Source organism: Odontesthes bonariensis, chromosome 17 (assembly GCF_027942865.1).
Source record: "Odontesthes bonariensis isolate fOdoBon6 chromosome 17, fOdoBon6.hap1, whole genome shotgun sequence".
Classification (NCBI taxonomy): Eukaryota; Metazoa; Chordata; class Actinopteri; order Atheriniformes; family Atherinopsidae; genus Odontesthes; species Odontesthes bonariensis.
In genome coordinates, this window is record NC_134522.1 from 26,230,569 (window position 1) to 26,244,553 (window position 13,985).

At 40.7% G+C, this 13,985-nt stretch overlaps 1 protein-coding gene across 3 annotated transcripts in view; it reads right to left on the reverse strand.

Annotated features, from left to right (window-relative positions):
• Nucleotides 1-57: 57 nt before the first annotated feature.
• slc4a11 (solute carrier family 4 member 11) overlaps nt 58-13,985 on the reverse strand; it is a 90,990-nt gene continuing 77,062 nt past the window's right edge. For all 3 annotated transcript variants that reach the window (XM_075447505.1, XM_075447504.1, XM_075447502.1), the window contains 8 exons: nt 12,604-12,677; nt 9,997-10,225; nt 9,459-9,565; nt 7,636-7,801; nt 6,353-6,526; nt 5,576-5,771; nt 4,133-4,302; nt 58-2,909 (listed from right to left, as the gene is read on the reverse strand). In XM_075447505.1, coding sequence (XP_075303620.1) covers nt 2,843-2,909; nt 4,133-4,302; nt 5,576-5,771; nt 6,353-6,526; nt 7,636-7,801; nt 9,459-9,565; nt 9,997-10,225; nt 12,604-12,677 — 1,183 coding nt within the window. In that variant the 3' untranslated portion in view covers nt 58-2,842. The remainder of the gene's footprint in view (nt 2,910-4,132; nt 4,303-5,575; nt 5,772-6,352; nt 6,527-7,635; nt 7,802-9,458; nt 9,566-9,996; nt 10,226-12,603; nt 12,678-13,985) is intronic.

Genomic DNA, 13,985 nt, shown 5'->3' on the forward strand with positions numbered 1-13,985 from the left:
TCCAATGCTGTGCTCCTCTGCACAGAAGCGTTGGACAGTGAAGACAAGGACACAAACTTTTACATCATCACTACAACTTTTATTTGGCAAACAGCTTGAGATAGTTTCTCTTTTTCAGTGTACAGTATATATATCTATATCTATATATATATATAGATGTATATATACATACATACACTATAGTAAACCAACACATTCTGTTTGATAAACATTTTTTTCCAGTTTTTTTTTTTTTACATATTACAGCTTACAAATATAGCTGATCTTTTTGACAAAAATGACAGATTCTGTTTTGACACCTAAATTAGTATGCTATATAAAAACCCACACGTCATACATTCATGATAAGAAAAAGGAGGATATATGAAATCAGGAAAAGAAACAAACTGAACGAAACATCACAGTACACAATTTCAAACAGGAAGGTGGGAGGAGGAGGGGTAAGAGGTTTTCACAGAGTAGTATGTCTCTGACGCTAAATCCAATATCAAGTCCTCTGAGAGAAGTTTGCTGCTATTCCAAAATCATCAGTACAGTGAGGATATCAAGGAACAACAACAGTACTGTCACATAAGAAGAAGAAGTAGAAGAAGAAGAAGAAGAAGAAGAATCATTAAGTCTCTGCGCTCAGTCCAAAGTTAGAAACTAATATCTTGCCATGGATTATAACGGATGTTTGATAAAAACTAAACTTTGCATTGCAAACTGTACATATTACTTTATACCTCACAATCTCCTCTTTCACCAGTGCTGTCTTAAGGCTTAGTCCAAGGATTATGCAAATACTTCCGAGCTTTCCCTTTCGCGCCTCGCTATCTCAGCGTGAGACATCTGCTTAAATTGGACATCAATCTCACATCTGTAGGACAAAGTTGAAACGGAACCGCATGAGGGAGCTGCCATTTGAATACTGGGAAAGCCACGGAAAGCGTAATAAATCTGGGCGCCGTTGATGCCTCTTTTACAGGCAAACTTCTTTTTCTTTTCTCTCCTTGACGTGTGAAATAACTGTTGTAGCCTGTTCCGAGAGGACGGGCTGAGAGGTCGCCGTCTGACAGCTGACCTGTCATTGCTTCAGTGAAGGGCACCACCTTCAGCGGGGAACCCAAATCTCACCAGTGAAGTTCTGTTTTATACACGGTATTGCTGAATATTAAGCATTGCATTCATTTCGATGAGAAGTTACTGTTTGACTTGCTACTTTTTTCTGTGTGTGTGTGTGTGTGAGTGTAGGATACATGTCTACTGACATCACATTGTATCAAAAACCCAGATGAGACATGCTTTAAGCAAACCAGTGCTTCGAATAATTTTTTTTTCTTTTTTTCTTTTTAACTATAGATTACAAGATAAATCTCGCCCATACTCCCGCGTTATTACATGACGACATTTGCAAGCACTGATCTAATCATAACATCGAAATAGAAAACAAGACCGAGTTGTTCTGAATCTCATCTTTGAGCACATGTTCACTGAATCCGAATCTCTTTGATGCGTTAAGTGTCGTTTTGATCCTTCCACCTTTAACCTGACTCGCGTCTCTCTCTACCGGCAGTGCGCCACAACTGTGTTGGACTGTGACGTGGAGCTGGACGGGACTTTGATGTGTAAACACAAAGCGACGTGTAAGACAAACACCCCAAAGTACAAGAGAGTGGGAATGTGAAAGGAAAGCAAACACAGGATTACGCAACATCTCTGCAGTTTAAGGGTAAACACACACATTTATAAAATAAACTGTGATAAATAAATATTCTATTTCAATTTGACCAGTAATATTTTTTTTTTGTATATTGCCATATTCATAAGATAAAGATATCACTATATGTTTTTGGTTTGTGCTGTCTCTCTAAATAATTACATATATACCCCTGGAATGTGATTTGTTCTTCTCTTTTTTTTTTAACTTTAATTCATCTGAAGACTTATTCCACCTCTAAAAATAAACTTTATAAAAAGCTGGCGGAAAGCTAGATGAAGGACATATTAGCACTGTGTCTACGACACACACGTACACGTATATATTTTTCCTCTCTTTGTTGAACATTGACGTCGGTCGGAATGGTTTCGAAAACTAAAGATTGCAACACTGCACAGTGACGGATGTACGAAAGGTAAAAGGCTGACTTTACAGTGGCCAAAATGCAGTGCTTAAAACTGACCCACTCAAAGAGTATTAAAGTACTTAGAAACACAGTGTAAGTATGTCAAACTTACCCATATAACTGTGTAAAAACACAATGTGAGTGCAAAGTGTCAGACAATGATAAAGTTCATACTTACATTGTGCCATTACACCTCTCTTAGTACAATGCAGTGTACACTGGCAGCTTTCTTTGTTTTTTTCATTACTTAGAGCATCAGTGAGTTCTTGCCCACAGGTAAAAACACACACACTGCAGGAAGGATATTGTAAAGTGTCACCATAAAAGGTGAAGGTGTGAGAGGAGAACATGGAGGTATATATGACACTGAACAATCTGATGGGGTCAAACAGAGGTGAAACAGGGAGTTCTGGACGGTTCTGGTATTTTTTTGGTCCCCCCCACCCGTGTAGAACTTTCCCACCGAGAGATGCTATCAGTCCACGTTTTGGAAAATATTTACCATCTCTCTTCCTCACACGACTTCCTACGTTTCCAGTGCTTCTTCACCTGTAAGAATGTTCTTATCAGATACAAAAATCCAAACAGTCAGTGTTTATCCTTTTTGCTTCCATACAGTTTTGCATTGAAAAATATGTTTTTGTTCATCCTCCATCCTTTTGTTTTTCTTTTTTTTTTCAATTCCAGACATCTTTTTCTTTTTTTTTTAGGATCCAGGGCTCGAGTCTTTCGTGTAGCTACATGTGTTGCGCATCCATTATGTCCAAGTATTTGGCCTCAATGATACGAGGAAGCACGTTGTTCCTAAACACAGAGCAGACAGAATTTATGTCAGGTCTTACTTGTTTAACAGAAAAGTGAGAAAAAGGCAAAAGACAAAAGAAAAAAAAAATCAAACTCAAAGCTATCTACATGTCAGATCTTATCAGATTATATGAATTTCTGCTTTGTAGTGCCAGTTAACAAGGGAAACTGACAGGGCTCCGTAGGCTGATGCATTCTAAAAGTTGTAACATTATCTTTCAAATTGCTGATCTTAACTAAATCAAAAGTTTTCGAAAGAAATAAATCCTTTAACTGTGTTCACTCAGTTTGTGTGGGAATGTGATGGGTTCATTGAAAGAAGCTGGTCTGGCAAGTTCTGCCTGCTGAGGGACCTTAAATAACAGGCGACCACGGGGGTGAAACTTTTCAGTTACATTAGAACAACTTCACCGAATGCTCGTGCCGCACACTTTCTGCTAGAGGCACACATACCGCCGGTAACTGAGAGTCGAAATAAGTCGCTAATATGTCAATGTTGTGTTTAAGGCTTTTGGAACTACCCAAAGTTTACTTAAAATTCCATCAATGCAGCTGTAACGCATGTATGTCTTCTTACTGACACCAAATCTACAACAACGCCAGCGACCCCTTCTCTGTCAACGCTGTGGTTCAATCACTGAACTGACGTATTTAATCAGGCTTGTGCACGGCGCTCTATGGGGCCAGCAGTACTGGGACTGAAAGATGTGAGTGGGTCCTGAACCAACCAAACCTCAAAGTAACTGGTCAGTCATTGACTACAAACAAACTACTTGCGTGTCAAGAGACGTGAACAAGAATTGAATCAACTCTCTCACACAAACACACACACAAACAAAAAGATGTGCATGTGTTTGACTACATGCATCTGCTTATAGTACCACAACCACTGTTTTCACCAATCCTGTTTACCAAGAATGAACAGATGATGTGTATGTCAGCTGAGCTGACGCCAAATGATTCTTGTTCAAGTAGATTGACCTTTATATTATATTTAGATTGCCTCCTGTATTCCCCAGCAGAGTGGTGTGTAGTTTCGCATAACACAGAAACATGTCGCCCAACTTCACTGTAACTGAAACCTATTTCCATCGACTAGCAGATTCAGGAAATTGCGTTGGTGTCCGAATACACACACACACGTTTGCGCGCTGCTGAATGTTTCTCTGGTTTTTAGGCGCTTGAGAAATTCATTTTCTGGGACAAAGTGACCACAGTCCTACCTGATTGGGATTAGGAGGATCATAACCAGAGGGAAGATCATTTTCATGTAGGGGATCGGATACATGCCAAATGTGCACAGCACCAGCAGCTGCATCATCTGCAAGAAGGTGAAGTAGTGGATCTTCCTCTGGGGCACTTTGCGGATATAGTGGGTGGGTGGGTAGGACGTCTGCAGGAGACGAGAGGATCAAAGCATATTAAAATACAATCTCGCCTGTGGCTCTTTTTCCTCTCCTCCCCTCAGGTGTCCTGCAGTCTTAAAGAAAAGACTGAAGGAAGTGGACGGCCCACACACCTCAAAGAGCTGCACACTGGATTTCAGATCATAACTAACCCTAACTTTCAGTAGCATAAGCCCTTCAAACAAAAGCGGATACATGAAAAATGACAGAGAACATCTGCAAAAAAACACAGCTGCGATATTTGGTTACTACCTGCGGCCATTTTGGAAACGCAACCAATCTGCAGTGAATTAAAAAAACATAGCAAATCACAAAAATCACAAACACCTCAGGTCTGAAAATCTCTGATTTCACTAAAGCCCACGTAAACAAATGAAATATTAAGTATAAACATCAAAAATTGAATCAAATATCATTAATAACTAAAACTGTAAATGAGATATTAAACAGATATTACATTATGACGCTCATGCGTTGCCTTTAAATGAACACTGCAGTGATAAGCTCTTAAGCTTCAGTTTTTACTCTTTGAAATAACACTAGATTCCTTGTATTGTCACTTCTGAGTAGACTTTATCTAAAACTATGCTTGAAAGTTTGAACAAAGCTGCGAGGTGATCTGCATCAGGCTGTTCCTTCACAGTCACTCAGTTTTTAACTTCCAAACTGGCTCAGAGAGAATTCTTAATAAGACTTAATAACATGGAGCCCAGTCACAGTGTCTGCCCGTCACTTCACCGACGGTCTCCAGGGCGGTGAGGTCAAATTGTTTTCAAGCATTTCCTCTTTTCACCATTTGGAGGCGCCAGTGTGTGAAGGTAAACGGGAGAGCAGCAAGTCTCGCTTTATCTCCTCACTGTGACAGAGGGAAGGTTAAATCGGACACCCGGGATAAGGGACACGAGGAGAGAGATTCCTGTGGATTTTTCTCCCTTTGGGGAAAATAATTGTCTATATTTCATCATTTAATCTGACTGAAGTTGTCTTCAGTCATATGTGGCTGATGGGCATCATTGGATGACATTATCATTGTTTTAAAAATCTGATCTGTCTTCATTTTTTAAACCCCTTCCACGTGGTATTGTGAAAAGACTGAAACAAACACATAAATTACATTTACAAATGTTCACTCAGATGTGGTCCTCCTGTACCAGGCGCGCAGTCATGTTTGATCTAATGAGCCCTGCATTCCACACATGGGCACACACACACACACACACGTTTTACCCGCTCACCCTCTTACACCACACACTTTCTCACCTGCTCTTTCAGGAGGAGAGCCATGCGGTCACACATCTGGTTTCCGTCGATGGAGGTGAGGGCGATGTAGAGGAAGAGGCCGTACAGGACGGGTTTGGGGATCCATTGCAGGGGGACCGGCAGCAGCAGAACAGACACACCAATGAAGATGTTGGCAGCCAGAGATGTCAGACGCGTCTCCTTTACCTGGACAATCCTGAGGACACACACACACAACAGCACATGCACAAATGAATGGTTTCTGGCAACCTCATCGTTGTTTCTTGCAATGCAACAGACAACAAATTTTGTGGAATTCTCTTGTCGGCATTGTTTCACATTTTCTAGATTCTGGGAATTTTTCAGACAATTCCCAGAATTCAGGGGAACAGTGAAGAAGTACATTTTATTTATGGGGTAAAAGATTAATATGACAGGTACTGACAGATTCCCATTAACAGACAGATTGGGTCATTTTAAATATTCATTTCCACACAAAGCTGCCTACTATTCCAAAACTTCATTCCTTTATTAGATCTCTATTTCTTACAGAAGATTCTCCACTAAGCTCCATTTACCACACTCGACTACTTTAGTAATCCAGATACCCATATAATTCATCATGTCTGTGGCTAAAGTGTTGAGCTAAAAACTCCCTCAACTCTGGGTGAAAATGGTTAGAGTATCATGCAATCAAGAAAGAGCAGGATATTAATATTACAGTGAGCACACGCTTCGAAGACGACCTTTAATTGAGCATCTGATTAGCGGTGGTGGTGAGAAGGGTGGGTAACTCACGTCTCGTAGAGGTGCCCCCCCTCCACGCGTTGCTCCACAAAAGCCAGCTGGCGCACGTGGAGGGTGGAGTGGGGGAAGGCGGCATGCATCCAGGGCAACCCCAGCACCGACATCAGTATGTTAATGAGCCCAGAAAGCATCAGGTCCCAGTGATACGCCGTACCCTTCAGCAACCTGAGGAGCAACGCAACCATTACACACAACGGAACAGTCAGCAGCAGAATGCAGGACACGAGGACGCAGCAGCCCACCGAAAAGCACACGCAGCAGGAAAAGTAAGGATTGCACACAGGGATATTGAGAAGAGAGAACACGCAACAGAAGAGCATTGTTCTCCTAAGGTCAGTGGTGACCTGAATAAACACATTAACATTGTTCTCATTCAGCAAATTCATGTTTTACATTCTTCATACAAAGAAAAACATACGTCAATACGTCCACGCAGATTACATCAGATGCTGAGCGCGACCTCACTGTCACTTTATCCAGAAACAAGTCTGCAACCTCTCTGAAGTCAGAGATTTTATTTGATCTTATTTTTTGCTCTTATTAGTGAAGGATCGCTGCTGTGTGTCCTCAACAATTTTGCTGTGACGAGACGACAGTGTGACCACAAGTAAGCGAGTAAGTGTGAGCCTTTTTGGGACGTTCAAGCTACAACTGCAAATCTGCCATCGTGTATGTGGTTAGGCGAGTGTCTATAGAAGACGTTCCGTTAAGAAACATGAACACACTGGATCACTCGCCCTGCGTCCTGCTGACATGCCCTTGGATGTAACTTTGGCACAACTGGATACTGTAAATCACGCTGGAAAGGCCTTTCAGGCGATGAGTCATAAGTCACACTGAGTGAAAGACAGTTTAATGAAAAAAAGACTATTTCATTTTCATGTGTTTCCCCACTGCCTGAATGAACCCAATTCAGCATGTCAGTTTTAGATTAAAAGTTTCCTTAAGTTTATTTCTATTTGTGAAATTATGACAGATGTTTTCAATAAATATGTGATGACATCAAAGCCCTGTGCAGGTTGAAAAAAACCTCTTACTTCAGACAAAGAAAAAGAAAACGTGAAAGAAGTGGGTGAACGCACTGGAAAAAGAAGCGGACAAATTGTTTTTGACTTGTTCATGTTCCCTGAAGGATATCTAAAAGGTCAGCGCCAGCTTTCTTCATCTCAATTCATGGTTTTCACAACTTTGTAACTAATATGAAGCACAGTGAAAAAAAAAGTGTTTCGTAAATGTGTGTAAACGAGCTCAACACATGACCCCCATGCCCCTACCTGTTCTCTGGTGCGTTGGTCAGAGAGACGACAATATTTTGGTCGATGAAGATGAGGAGAGCCAAGAGGAAGCCGAGTCCCATGGCGCTGAGAATGTTCATGGCCGACAGGCGCTCAAACGGAGCCACGTTGAAGACGGGCCGGTCATGGACTTTAAACACGGGAACTGCTCCAAAGGGAAGAACACAAAGATGTGTTCACTTCTTTTAGATTTGGAAACTTTAAGGACCACAGTGACATAACATAAGCAAACTGATATGCTCTCATAAAGGTGTTGAGGTTCACAAACACGACAAAGTTGTCACACCAACAATCATTTTCTAAGATTGACTTGACTTTTTTTTATAACCCGGAACCATATTCTACCAAATGTTTCTAAATCAAGAGCCACTGGTTGAGTTTAGGGAATGACAATACAGAAATGGATCTCTTGTCCTATCCCTTATTCTCCCTGGAGGTAAAGGAACTGAAAATTAGCCAGGCACTTATGTTCAGATTCACTTGAGGTTTGGGTACTCATCCCTGTGTCAACCCCTTGAAAGCAGCTGCTGCCTTGGCAACACTGAATGGAGACTCAAAATGATGTTACACAAAAGGGCGTAAAAACAGAAAATCTTCCATGTATTCCGGGCTGTGCCTTGATTTAAAAAAAAAACAAAACATAAAAAGACATCAAGGTTTTGCCCTTCAGTAGGTTTGCACATGTCCAAACAGCATTGTACTGTGTCACAAAAATAGGAATAAGTAGCAATTATAATATGTCAATGATGAAAAAAATATTAAGGACACTCTTCGTCCTTTAGGTTCTGTTCCTCGTCTCCATTAACAATGTTGTTGACATAAATTTATCCTTTATGTTTCATTAGTACAACATTCATAAAAACTGAAGAAGAGAAAATAACCAAAACTCCCAATTAATTTTGATCATTAAAAAAAAACAAAAAAAAAAACAGATGTAATGATGAGCAAAAACTAAAGATTCTACTTATCATACTACAATTATATGTGTCAGTTCCTTTTCTGAGTTTCTTTGGAATTTATTGCTCTAATAAAGTGGTTGTGGCTGAAGAGTGAAGACCCACAATAAATAGTGGATCGTGCAATAATTGTAGACAGGCTGGATGACAGAGATGATAGTTTAGCTTCGGATCAAGGCCAGAACCGCACATACCGCTTCTGCTGCTCTTAGCACGTGTGTGTGCAAGGACAGACGCGTCGTTTTCAGTGCTCACAAAAATGATGCCAGTGTCAGACCGGCTCTTTTCATCTTGAACAACCGACTGAAACTGTACTCGCAGGCTAATACGACGCGTCCTTCTGTGACAGAGTGTACGATGAGAAAACAGTACATTGATCATCAATATGTGCTTATGCTCATCTCTGTGAAAAATCCAGAGGAAAAGAGTTCAAAGCGCAAGACTTATCCTTATTTTTGGAAATCATGGAAGCAATGCCCTCAGGGCTAAAAAAGGGAGAGTTGCTATCTGACTTGTTGATTGCACAAAGTTCAAAGACCAGCACCTGTGATGGTTTGAGGGTGCATAGATGGCCATAGCATGGACAACCTGCATATATGTACGGGAACTATATTTATATTTTTATATACATTTGAAATGTTGTCTTGTCAAAAGCTTCGATAAAATAAAGAGTTTCGAAAATCTTAAAGTCACTGCGTTCTATTTTTCTTCAACATTTCAAAGGCACCCCAACTTTTCTGGAAATGGGGTTTCAGATACACTCTGATTAGACCACAGATTTATCCAGCATGAGACTTGAATCCACTCAACTGTCAAATGTCCAGCGAGGTAACAAAAGATACTAACGCTCAATGTCGCTAAAAATATAGGAGCCGATGAAGGAGAACAGGAGCACTGAGATCGGAAGGGCGCAGTCCGACAGCACCTCTCTGACTTTGGCATGCAGGAACGGACTAAGAGACAGAGACAGAAGAGAGAAGAGAAGGGAGTGAGCAGGGAGAGACAAATAAGGGAGAAATACAATTACTGTGGACAAGACAAGGACAATGGCTGCAATCCTGACACTGCTTAAGTACCTTACTCCGCCTCTTGCTTACACAATTGAATCCAGCTTTGAGGTTGATTTGATTACTGAGAGCAATCAGAAGTAGAATAGTAATGCTTATTAAATCACAGGCTGGAACAGAAGCCTCGACAGAAAAGTGAGCTTTGGAAGAGCCGTCTGGAAAGTTGCTGTAAGCTCTGCCACTCCAGACTCACCTCAGAGTCATGGCCCTGCTCAGCAGTATTCAGCCTAGCAGGCAGCGCTCTCATCCAAACAAGACTTAAACTTTCTCCAGTGATTTATCTTTCAATTGCTGCTGCACTGCAGTGCTGCACGTACCTCCTTTTGAATTGGTAGAGGGTATAGCCCATCCATAATGTCCCGAGCATCAGCAGCATGCAGAGGACAGGTCTCTCTCGAGTGCACTGGATGAGAGATTCAGGGAGGGCATTGAGCGCTAGACTGGCCACCACCTCACTCTTGTTTCCACCCAAAAGGTCTCCACCCTGAGGAAAGATCTCTATGCTTCTGTTTTCCAGCGTTGGAGAATGGTAATACCTTTGAAAGACTGAAATGACATCCACAGAGATGGAACCTTTAGGAGTAAGTCTCAAGAAAATATACTTTTGTTGACACCAAAATATCCATATACATGATAACCAACAATGAACTGATCCTAGTTATGAGAAGTTATTGTGTGGCAAAAACTTTGTTATGGTGCATCACGCACAAAAGGTAAAGGTTTATCTCTTCAGTGTGAAGACAGAGTCATTTCTTTGTGAGATTATATTATTCAAGTTTACTAAAATCTGAAACCAAATTTAATCACTAATTTCCCTGAAATCTGCCTAAACATGGCAGCAACACTGCAGTGTAATTAGTACTGTGATACTGTGATAAGAAGAACATTTCTGGAAGTGGGTCAAAGGAACATGCTCTGTGGGAGGTAGAATAACAGTTTTGTATTTTACCTGCATGGCCCTATAACAGAACTTAGATCAGCTGGGGTAACAATTTTGGTATGAAAAATTGAAAAAAAAAAAAAAAACCTGCTCCAGTCTAAAAACAGATGACACTGGATTGGTCAGTTAACCTTAGATTTTTCAGGTGATGTATGTCGGCCTGAAAAATGAAACCAATGATTAAGGGCCTTCAATCCAGACTGTTTCTAAAGGCAAGAAGAGGAGGAGCCAACTTATGACTGACAAGTCGTTACACAATGGGCGCGTCCTCAGATCAGATCCATCCCTCGCTTGACACAGCCACTTTCAAACAAGCAGAATTTGAATCTAAAATAATCTCTCTCTCAGAGGGATGGGCTGGGTGTGGATCAGATTTCGAATAATTAGCTACACCACATCCTGGACGTTCAGCACAAGCTGAATCTTTGTACTGTCATGGTCTGCGGTTTCAGTTTTGCTCTTTGTATCTTTCTTCTAGTTTTGTCGTGTTCATTTCTTTTCCTACTACCCCAAGTTACCCAGTCTATTTCCTCTCTGCTCCGCATTCTTAATTAGCTCGCGTGCTTCCATTCCACTCGTCACTTTGCCCAGAATTTACAATCCTTGGTCCTACCGGCTCTACTGATCTTCAATCTATCTACCATTCTCCATTACAACAGGTCTTACAGAGTTTCCAGTCTTGTTACCGGTTTTGATCCACTGATTTTACTACTTTTTCAAAAAGAAGAAGGCACCGTTTGTTTTAAAGAGGTGAAAATAACTTGTGTTGTCACTTTTGATTAAAACTATGTGACATGACTTGCATACAGCTGCCTATTAAGTCCTTTTCAATAAGGAGATAGTGAAGTTGCAGCCACATCAGGACGTGAATCTGTATACACATTCAAAATGCATCCATTAGTGTTTACTTTGGATGAAAAGTGTCAACCAGATGGCACGGGGTAATGTTATGGTAATGGCATATGAGCTGAGAGCGTACTTTAGCAATGGTCTCTGAAAATTTAACAACTAGGCAGGTAATCTCCAAAACAGTACAAAGTCATGCATTCTGCTATCATCAACTCATTTAAGTGAAATTAAATTGCGTAAAGTATTTATGGTAAACCTGGATGTGATCCACTAAATGCTGTGGGGGGGGTGAGGTGGTGGTGTACAGCTGCAGGCTGGGTTTGAAATATGGACGACAGGTTTAGAACATAGATCTTTGATACAAGTAGCCAGAGCGACAAAGGGCAGAACATGTTATTCCCAACTCCCCATCACTATTGTCACTCGTGACCAGAAAAAGAAAATCCCATTTATACCAATGCATTGCTGGGTTAACCCCAAAAAAAAGGACTGCTCAGACTAAATTCGATAATTAATCTGTCATTTGGCATGTGATTGTCCAGGATCCTTTCTTCTTCTTCTTACTCTTTTGTCAGGGAATTAACTGTAACTTATTAGTCATGGATGCTAAGAAATGATATCTGGCATCAGAATAATGCTAAAAAAGTAAGGTCTGTTCATTATTAAGGACATTTTTAGAGAAACCTTTTTAGATGGCTGCAAAGCAAGAGAAATATCACAGGGAAAAGTGCTTTTTCACAGTTTTTATTCAAAATGACTAAATGCTTAGTTATAGAGATCTTGTGACTCTTTGTCAACAAATTATTTTTCATGTCAGGACAGCTATAATTAGCAGGTGGCTCATTTAAATCATAAATAAAAAAAAAAATCACATAAACTCTTTATTGTATTTGGTCATTTCCTGTCTAATTGAAAGTGAATCAGACCTTTGCTTATGGTGGATGTCACGACCAGTGTGTGTTTGTCTGGTTCCGAGAAGTCAGAGCTGAGTACAAGTGTTTGATTTCCAGAGTCAAAATTTTGCAGGAGGACGCTGCATTAAAGGCAACAAGAGAACCAAAGGCTTTACTCGAGCCTCAAATTGAGTTGGAGGGAGGCGGGAAAAGAGACGGCTCTCGTTCGTGTCCTGACTTACTTTTTGCGGTGCCTTTTACAGCATCAACCACGAATGCAATGGATATGAACAGGGCGATGACCTCCTCTGTTGACCTAGAAACACAACGCAGAAGTGACAATCAAACTGTTGTGTGAATGAAAGAAAAACCAACCAAAACATGTCTGCCAAATCTTGACAGAAAGATTTACGTTTGCGCTTTACGTATTTGACATAAAACATCAGTGGGAAGAGAATATTTTCTTGGGAAAATAGCGGGTTAATAAAGTTACTAAATTACACAAGAAAATCTGTAGATATTCTTATTAAAAGAGTAGAAATGTCTGTTTTTATTATAGTCTATACAACTGAGCACAAACCTTCAAAAACTGTACCTATACCAGGGAGTTCTTCCAGTACATGCCGACTTCAGAGGGTGTGCTCTCTATCTACCACTACTTCATTCTTTGTGTTCGAACAACATGCTTCTTTCTGTGCACGCTGAACTCGCTCAATGCTCAGCTGCAAGTGTTCAAGTGTGGGTGGCCAAAGTTATCCGTGTGCACGTCTGCAGTCATGTGTAACCAGCGCGTTGGATACAACTAGAACTAAAGCTGTGGGCAGATATACTCGGGTTCTACCAGGCAAAATTTGATCTGTAACGATCACAGAACTATTTAAAAGAACAAAAAGTGCTTTGTCAAGTTCTTGAAAGACAAAAGACTGAAATATTACATTCACAAAAGTATTTTGGACCCCGCAACTGAGCTCTGGTGTATCCAACTGTATTTGAACAACTTCTGTTTAGAACTCGACTGGAATCCAACCTTTTTCAGTACAGCACACACGTCTCTACACTTGGTCTCGCAGATGTTGGCCGTAAAACGGCTACTTATTATTTCACAGAGGCAATCTGTTTTCATCTCGGACTTTGCGGGAAGTTTACCGTACGCTGTTGCAGATTCTGGAGTTCGCCATGGATGGCGGAGCCTGTTGCATCTTCAGCCTGTTACTTCGCTGCAGTGCTTGATTCCAGTGAACACTACATTTCTCAACTCGAAGCGTTTTTGCCTCAGAAGTCTGTGTTTTACAGTGACCATTTTGGACCAAGCTGGTTCTGATATCTTATCAGTTTTATTCACTGATGTTTGCAATATCTTCCTGAAGTTCTCTTCCTACTTTCTCTTGTTTTGTTATATTAAGGCACGCTAATTTCACTTTTAATTTCATCTACACACTTTTGTCCAATCTCTGTGTGTGTTTGTACAGAGCTGTTGCTGCTGTCTTGGCCTCGACACTCTCGCAGAAGAGATCTCTGATCTAAGTGAGACACTTCCTTAAATAAAGCTTATATAGTAACACAGTGTATAGCTCAGAATGACAGCCATGTTAGTGAACTGAGATCTGAGAAAGGCCTTTTTGTC